At 53.1% G+C, this 8,710-nt stretch overlaps 1 protein-coding gene across 1 annotated transcript; it reads right to left on the bottom strand.

Annotated features, from left to right (window-relative positions):
- Window positions 1-522: 522 nt before the first annotated feature.
- Zp1 (zona pellucida glycoprotein 1) lies at window positions 523-7,634 on the bottom strand. The gene is made up of 12 exons (XM_059248410.1): window positions 7,451-7,634; window positions 6,418-6,539; window positions 5,733-6,096; window positions 5,498-5,641; window positions 4,871-5,058; window positions 4,631-4,728; window positions 3,036-3,163; window positions 2,738-2,927; window positions 2,496-2,640; window positions 1,067-1,148; window positions 853-957; window positions 523-669 (listed from the first exon to the last, which is right to left on the bottom strand). Exons 1-12 carry the CDS (start codon window positions 7,620-7,622, stop codon window positions 533-535), a joined length of 1,875 nt encoding a protein of 624 aa, XP_059104393.1. The 5' UTR covers window positions 7,623-7,634; the 3' UTR covers window positions 523-532.
- Between the last annotated feature and the right edge of the window lie 1,076 nt (window positions 7,635-8,710).

The following is an 8,710-nucleotide window of genomic DNA, read 5'->3' as shown; positions in this document are numbered from 1 at the left end:
AAAAGCGGTCAAAAAATACAGGAAATATATCAGCCAGTTAACAGTCCTCTGTTAGAATCAAGTATTGTGTACTGTGGATACAGTTGTGGATATGCTCCACTAGTATACACTCAGCACAAGCTTGTGCCTATCTGTGACACTACATCTCACTGGTACAGTGGCTGTGGCATCAGAAGTGACAGGCGCTTCTCACCTCTGTTATAAGTTTACAGAGACACTGTCTTCTAGGTGGCAGGCTGTTGAATGAAATGTTATAGGGTACATGATGGTATAATGAGGTGGGGGGGTCAGGATTCTGAAAGAACGTATCTGACTCTAAGGAACAAGTTTCTCATGTAGCTCACCCCTGTAATCCCAGCACTCTGAGGCAGAAGAATCACTGAGTTTAAAACCAGTCTAGGCTAGAGAGTAAGACCCTGTTTCCCCTCAAACACACACACCCTTGGATAAGATACACATCAGGTTTCATAACTGAAATAACTTCTCTACATCTGCATTCAGTAGTTTTCAAACAGTGGTTTATTAAGCCCATTTAACATCTGGTGCCTTCCCGGAGTTTCTGGACCCAGGCCCAGCTCAGACCCACAAAGACACCAGTCCCCAGGACCAGGGTGATGGCCAGTAGGAACACGGAGAGCAGGGGTCTTGAACTGGAGTTGCTGCTGGAGCCTGTCAGAGAAGGGTGGGGAGGATCCACCTGGAGCTGTCTGTCGGCAGATAAGGGGCTGGGCTATCTTTGCTTAGTTCCTCATCTCATGGAGTTACGCCACCTCTGAGCTTCCCTGTTTCCTGTTTCATCAGTATTTTTAGAGAGAAGGCCATGGCCCTTGGGGCACCCCCAAACCCTGCTACCTGAAGGCTCGAGTGTAGCAGCATCCTCAAAGCCCACTGCTCCTGGAGAACTCACGATGTCCAAGGCCTGGATAGTGCTGTTGTAACCAGAGGATCGTCGACGCCCTGCCAAGGAGAAAAGCTGTCTGTCTGACTTCCAGCTGTTGGAGGTCTGAGAGTCAGCCCCAGGCCTAAGGTTACATCAAAGAACAAATACATCCCCACCCAGACTCACTTGCCATTCCAGAGTCACAGATAGTAGAGCATGTCTCGTGCCCCTCAGGGTAGCAGACAGAGGCACTACAGAAGAAATAGACCTGGTAGAAAGAAACAGGCAAGAGATGGACTAGTTTTGTGCAGCTGGGCTGGCAGCAGAGACAGGGTTGAGGGATTCAGGTGCAGGACTATGTTAGTGCAGGCAGAGACATGGGCAAGCAGACTAAGACCACAGCTGCTCCATTTTGGTGGGGATGCAAACTGTGTTGTTCCCAACTTGGAGTTCAGATCTTCCTCTTCCTGAGAACCCAAACCTGCAGTAGAAGACATTCCCTGCAGGCAGAACTGTTGCGTTCAAGAGAGCTACAGTTTTCTGCCTGTCCTCTACCCCAGGCGCAGAACTGTTGGAAGGCGGGGTGTTTTCTTCCTACCTACCCGGCGAACAGGAGGTGAGGTTTGGCCACAGAGCCAAACACCATATGTCTGCTAGCTTCTCTTTACCCCTGAAGACAATATCTGGAGGCAGAGGGGAAAGACACGGTACCACTGCTTCCAGGAGACAGAGCCCAGGGGAGGTGACCAGAGGGCAGCACCAGGAGACCTCAGCCGTGGCACCGTGCCTTCATGTAGCAGGTAAGTGCCTCCTGGCTCAGGAGGCAGCACCCAGGCAAGATGGGAGAGATGCCACCCTGAGTCACCCTCAGCTCTGCCTGCCAGTGGGACCAGTCCACACCCAATGAGTTAAGGGCAGTGATTTGAACATGACAGATCTGTGAACAGCATGTGATGAATAGGATGTGCCATCAAGCATGGGTTGGACTGTACTAGTGTCACCGACGACGATGTCATTTGTACACCATACAGAAAAACCTAAGGTTTAAACACCCATTTTTTTTTTTATCTTTTGGAAAAGTTGCTATGTTATAAACCAAAGCAGAAGAACAAGAAACCCATTATCATTTTGAGAATCAGAAGTGAGGCCACACGAGAATACCACAACTGGTGTTCAGATTGAGGGTTGATTGTAGCCACACTCCGTGTTTCCCTCTAACGTTTATCTTGCATATGTTTGCGTGTTGGGGGGGAATGTGCATGCCCCATTACACATGTGAAGGTCAGAGAAAATTCTGGGAGTCAGTTCTCTCCTTCCACAATGCGGCTCCATCCAGGGATCGCATTTAGGTCAGTAGCCATGGCAATAGCTACCTTTACCTGCTGAACCATCTTGTCAGCTACTTCTCCCTTCTCTCAAGTTGTTTATGAGTCACCTCTCCAAAGAGCCTGCCTCCTACCCCTTGCAAATGTCCACAGTACTTGGTGGAAGCCAGCTTCCCCGCCCCCCCCCCCCCCATGCTGGGATCCATTAGCTTGTAGGGCGCTGGATGAGGTGACCAGCTAACTGCCACTCAACAGGTGGGTGGGGCATGAGGAACGCAAGGGCTTCCTACCAGTCCCCTCAGGGCATTCTGGGAGCTGGAGTCCAGCAGAGTGAAGGTGGCGATGGTGAAGCGCTGGTAGTGAGACCAGAAAGGCAGCTCTGCCCTGTCCACGGCCACCAATTGTGTTCTATAGTTGTCACCCTTGAAGGGACACCTGGAGCAAAGAGAAGTCCAGAAGCCTCCTTAGGGAGGTGTGGCTGGCAGGAAGCCCTCCTGGGGTGCCACTTAGTCACCTGCTGCCACTCACTCACCCATGGGACAGGATGGGCCACTGAGGCTGCTGGAAGGGGCTGACAGTGGGAGTGGCCCAGCACTGGTGCAGCACCAGGACCAGACTGGGGTCGGCTCTCTGTAGGAGGTGGACCTCCACATGGACTGGTTCCTGGAGCAGTCTCACCAGGGGATAGTCGCTCTCCTGATAGTAGGAGCTGAAAGTCTTATCTGTAGAGAGAGGGGCTCGTGAGCCTAGGGCGGACTGTGTGCATCAAGGCATTCGAGGCAGGAGGAGAAAGCAGTGGGTGGGGTGGGGGTGAGGGAGGGGGGCCGTACCCTTGGCAATCCTCAGCTCCAGCCGCAGGGGTCCAGATTGGGTCACAGGGGCAGGTGGTTGGGGTGAGAAGATAGATGCCTGGATGGGCAGGAAGTCACTAGCATTGAAGATACAGCGAACGTGAAGCCTGAAGTCCAAGAGCAAGAGGTTGGGGGAGGCCACATTATCAGAGCACCCTGTTTAATCAACCACATCCCAGTAAGCGATGCAACGGACAGCATCCTCTGCAGAGTGTAGAGATGCTTCCGTAGGCATCGCTGGAGCCCGTGGATATCACTGATCACCCTTCCTGCCCTTCTGCCCACCTGGTCTGCACAGGACAGCCTGAACTGGCTATACCAGGCCCTACTCTAGGTGTCAGGTACTACAGTATCAAGACAACAGGGCTCTGTCCTGGCACTTGGGGTCTTTGAAACCTGGTGGGAAGACCTGGATGGTGGAGCCAGGAACAAGCCATTTAACGCCTAAGCCACATTTATCCCCTTTGCACCATTGAGAGGTTCTAGTGAGGATTGTGTGAGGCCACAGGACTGTGTCTTTGAAGGAAGCCTACCAGTGTCTAGTGTCTCCCTGGGTAGCCTGAGTGCCACGTGGTTACCGATCCATGCCTCCAGGGTTGCATGCCCACTGCCCACTGATGGTGTGTTATACCGCTGTAGTAATTGCACCAATTACTACAAGAGGGTCAAGCCTCACCCTCTGCCGTCTTGTACCCCTTTGTCTAACCCTGACAGACTCCAGCTGCTCCCCTGCACTTCCCTGCTCCCCCTCCCCCAGAGCCCCCAAGGCTGTGCTGAAACTGGCCGCCTCAAGCACTTAGGTCCAAAAGCTTAAAGCATGTTACAGACTCGTGTCCCCATCTCTGGACCATAAGTACCTTGTGCCAAAGCAAACACCTTTGTACTCTGACACCAGTCTCACACCCTAACCCCGTGGCAGATAGAGTCGGGGAGAAAAGAAAAGGGCTATCAGGCACCCACATGGCCCCAAGCACAGGCTCTGGACAGCCCATGGCTGATGTTCTGGCTCTCACTGGCAACCACTGGCTGGAGCTTGCTGCCTTGCCCCGAAAGCTCAAAGCCAGGTATAACAAGGGCAGGCTCCCTGGGGGTCACCCCTAACTGCCACCCTAGGCAGCTGGGATGGTTGTGGCGCCTGAGCTAACAGGTCCAGGAGGCCCCTCTCCCTGTAGGGTTCCTCTCCGCGTTCTTTCCTCCACCACACCCTCAGATGCTTCACACTGAGGTATAGTCGCCTCATCTATGGTGTCAATCTGGTGGTAACAACCACAGCTCCTTCCTGGGGCCTGAAAGGGATGCCTTCAGTTGCTGAAAGCTTAGTTCTTAGATCAAAGGCAGGGCTCTTTGGGAGAGGAGAGCTCCTGTTGGCTCCGCCTGGGCTGCATATACAGATGTGCACAAAGTACTTAGTCTCTTATTCTCATGGTAGGGGAGGCTCCAAGAGATACATTAGCTCATTTAGGGTCACACAGCTAGGCAATACCAGGGTTAAGATTTGTCCCAGTTGCCTCCAAATCTGTGCTGAGTTCTCCTGCACCCCTCCAACCCAGGCCTGTAGCCCAGCTACTACTTACCGGAAGACACTATCCCGTGTGATGGAACCTTGTGGCCCCTTTTGGACGTCAATGTTAGATACCAGCTGATTCTCATAGATGAGCTGCTCACCAACCACCTGAGGAGGTGATAGTAAGACCCCCTAGGGATGGGACTCATTTCCAGCCTGCAGCCTACCCCTAACGGAGGATGGAGGGATAGCTAGCAGGTGAGGCCCCTCAAGAGGTAGGACTCACCGCTAGTTCAAATTCCACTCCTACCTGGATTGTCGTTCCACAGAGGGCGAGAGGGACGTGGAAGACCACAAAAGCACTTGTCTTTTGGGTAGGGGGGCATCCATTGGGAGCATAGGCCAGGTGGACATTGTTCAGGATGACCTTGTGTGTCAAGGCTGTTTCTTGGGACAGGACCAGGGTGAAGTAGCCACTTCTGAAACACTGAAGAGTGGCTAGGACAAAAGCAGATCCAAGAGGCAGATCACAACAGTGGGACTCTGTCTCTCCAGGGCCGAGACAGGGGATGGGCTGCGTCAGTGACAATCAATATTTAATACTATTTAATCACTAGCCAGGAGCCAAGGGACCTGAACACTCACTCTTCTTCCCAATGTTGGCCTAAGCAAATGCCCAAAGGAGCTGATGGAACAAAGGGCTGATGAAGGCTACAGAACCGTGACTTATCTAACACTAATGTTGGAGATCTGAAGGTCAGGGTCTGTAAGGAGGAAGCTAACAGTTCCCTGGGGCAGGTGCTCTTCCAGCTGAGGGTGTCTGCGTGCACTTGGGAGCTGGGCTCTCTTAGACTGCCTGCAGTTCAGCTCGATGGAGGGGAGACTTCCCCAGCCATGCCAGGATCCAGAGGAGCATGCTTGGGATGAGAGAGTGTACCTGTGTTGCCGTAGTAACAGGGCACTTCTCTGGTGTCATCATAGCAGCAGCCAGCCTGCTGACAGGCTTCCTTGGAACTACTATTTACCATGCAGGGGATGTGCCCAGAGGCTACCTGACACTGCTCCTGGGGCAGATGGGTACCTAGGGTTGGTGACAGAGCAGTGAGGAAATGATTGCTTAGAGCCCGAAGGCCCCAGACACAGGCATGTGCACACAGAGAACTCCCACATACCTACAGAATCCAGCTTAGTCAATTCTGAGGGTCCCAAGGTGCCCCACTGGGGATGAGGCACGGTGGGTCCGGCAGGTCCCAGTCCCGGGGACGGTGGAGCAGGAGTTGGACGGATGAAACTGTGCTCTGGGTACAATGTGTTGAGAAGAGTGTGGCCAGACCCAGCCAAGGTGTGGCCAGAATTGGGGTGGGGAGTAAGAGTACGAGGTGTAAAAGGTTGAGGTGTGGTGGGTGGAGCCAGGTAAGGGTCTGGAGTCCCAGTGTGGTCTGTTTTGGGACAGATCAAAGTGACATCTTGTGCTATATCCACATGGCCATTGGGCAGTACAGCTTGCACGAACACCCTCAGGCGGAACCGCCCATCCTGCAGGGGAGAGGACCTTAGAGAGCAGCTCAGAGTGGTCACATGACACTTCAGGTGAGCGCTGGGCTAGAGGCCAGAGCATGCAGCCTGGCTGTTAACCTGTACACCCAGCCCTGGAGTGGTTGCCCCCTGGGGTGGCTGTGGTGTCAATGGGAACTGAGCACCTCTGATAGAGGGGGAGCCGATTTGTGACATGTCTCAGGACCTAATCTGTCACCTACCCTCTCCCGGGCCCATCGGAGTCTCTATTCTTCTCTGGCCACGAGGAACTGTTAGGACAAGCTCCCTCTGTCCTCACTTGTGTGACGACTCTGTCCTTACCTTCTCCAGCACGTGGCAGCCTTTGTAGTTGGCCGAGAATACTGCAGGCCCCTGGGGCTCAGAGATGACCCAGTGGTAGCAGATAGAACAGTTGTTCACCTCAAACCGGTTCCCAAATTCGTCTGGGGAGGGGGATGGGGGAGGACGTTAGGTGCTGGAGAGCCTCTAAAAATCTGGACAGAGGCAGGCTTGTTTCAAGACCTAGCTTTGCTCGCGGCTTGGCTGTGTGGCCTTAGACAAGTGTCTTTCCCTTTCTGGTTTTCACTTCTGCCGGGGTTTAAGTGGTCATTGGTTCTTTGTAGCTGGGGTGAAGAGTAGTCACAGGATTTCAGGCAGACTGAACACCTTATAGTCTGAGTTTCGTTATCCTCAGATCTTGGCTGAGGCATCTGGATATCCCCAGGAGCCAGAACTTTCTTAGGCACATACAATAAGGGGTGGGATGGGGGAGAGGAAAGAACCAAGCTTGTTCGTCATGTTAACCAGCTCTTGCAGTCCCTTGGGGACCCTGCTAGATGCTCACTCACTTGGTTAGCTCAGAACAGCGGGCGCCACCCCCCACCGTGGGCCTGACCCTCACCTTTCCCTTTCAGTGCACGGAGCATGTGGGGGGTGGGTGTCATCTTTCACCACTTTGCAGATGTGGCTCTGAAGCTGCAGATTCAAGTTGTCACACAGAATGTCCCACACCCGTTCTCTACATTAAATCGCATTCCTCGGGGCTCTCTAAATCAGAGAGTGGTCTGTGGGCCCAGAGTTTTGCAGCCACAAGATAAGACTGGAAACTCAGATCCCAGCAGTTTTGAGTCAGAACCTATCTTTCTCACAGGTGATCCCTGTGCACAGGAGACTGGGACATTCTGCCCCTGTGGTCACTGTGTGTGGTGACTGGGCAAGAGGCTGGCTGTGGCAGTCCCGAGTGGCCTCTACTCTTCCTGCTCTTGCTCCAGGGAAGAGGTCTAGTTCCCTCCTTACAGCAGGCTGGGCTTGGGACTGGGGATGGAAGCTGGGACAGGCCTCTTCCTTCACTTACCTACCACCTTGAATCGGATAGTCTGGTTTGCCCTGGGGATCACCAGCAGCTGCATGCCGTGCACCCCACAGTCATAGCTGTATCCAAGGCCAGGCTTGGGATGTAAATGTTGACCCAGTCTCAGGGGAGCTACCACCAGCAGAAGCAGGGCCACAAAGCAACCCCAGGCCATGATGGAGGCTCCTGCCAACAGACACCCACAGCAACTCCTAGGGCTTCCCTATCAGCTGGGGCTGGGGGGGACAGGCTCTTATATGGATCAGATAGCAAGTGGCAGCCTCTGAGGGCAAAGGAGATCCACCTGGGGGAGCAGCTGCTTAGCCTACAAGGGGCTATGGAGAAACTCCTTCCCCTGAGGCAGCGGAAGGCACCTTCCATCCTGGGTCTATCAGAGATCTGCAGAAAAGCTGCACTTGACCCCTCACCCAGTTTCTGTGGCAGCTGGGACTGCCCAGGGATTTCTAACCAAGAAGTTGCAGGCAGGCTGTAGGACAGCAGCTACATTCCTGAATGCCTTAGTCTACTGGCTGGGTGCCTCCAAAGTCTCTCATGAGTGTGGGAGCTTCCTGCCTAGGCAGTCCTTCAGGGTCGCCTTCTTCCTGTCCTGGGCCTCAGGACCCTGGGAACTGAATGCAAAGTTACTTCCTGCCTCCATCCAACCCCAGCTCCTGGAAGAGCTCAAAGTGTGCAGGGTGGTGGGTGCTGAGCAATCAGACAAGTGGTAGCACCTTTGAGGTAGAACCTTGAGGTTCTCTGGGATTAGGCCAGTTAATCGTTAGCTAGCACAGGTGGACATCCTCTGTTTGAAAACGTGACATTCCAAATGCAAGAGTATCTGAAATGTTCTGAACACCAGTATGATGACAAAAGTGGAAATCTGGTCTTGACCGTGTGGTGGGTCACAGTCAACACATACACATACACACACACACACACACACACACACACACACACACACACACACTGTGGTATAAATTACATTCTGGTTGCTAGGTCCACATGGTGGTACATGCCTGTAGTCCCAGCACCTGGGAGGCTGTGGCATGAGGACCATGAGTTTGAGGCCAGCCTGGACTGCCGAGGGAGACCTAGTCTCAAAAACAACAACAAACAAAACCACCGCCATTAAGACTACCTCCAGGCTATGTGCATAAAACGTAGATGGGACATAAATGAACTTTCTGTTTAGGATGCCATCCCCAGGAGATTTCATTGTGAATATGCAAACATTACCAAAAAAATAAATGAATAAATAACAGG

The sequence above is a fragment of the Peromyscus eremicus genome, chromosome 1 (assembly GCF_949786415.1).
Source record: "Peromyscus eremicus chromosome 1, PerEre_H2_v1, whole genome shotgun sequence".
NCBI lineage: Eukaryota > Metazoa > Chordata > Mammalia > Rodentia > Cricetidae > Peromyscus > Peromyscus eremicus.
This window is presented reverse-complemented; position numbering and strand designations above follow the sequence as displayed.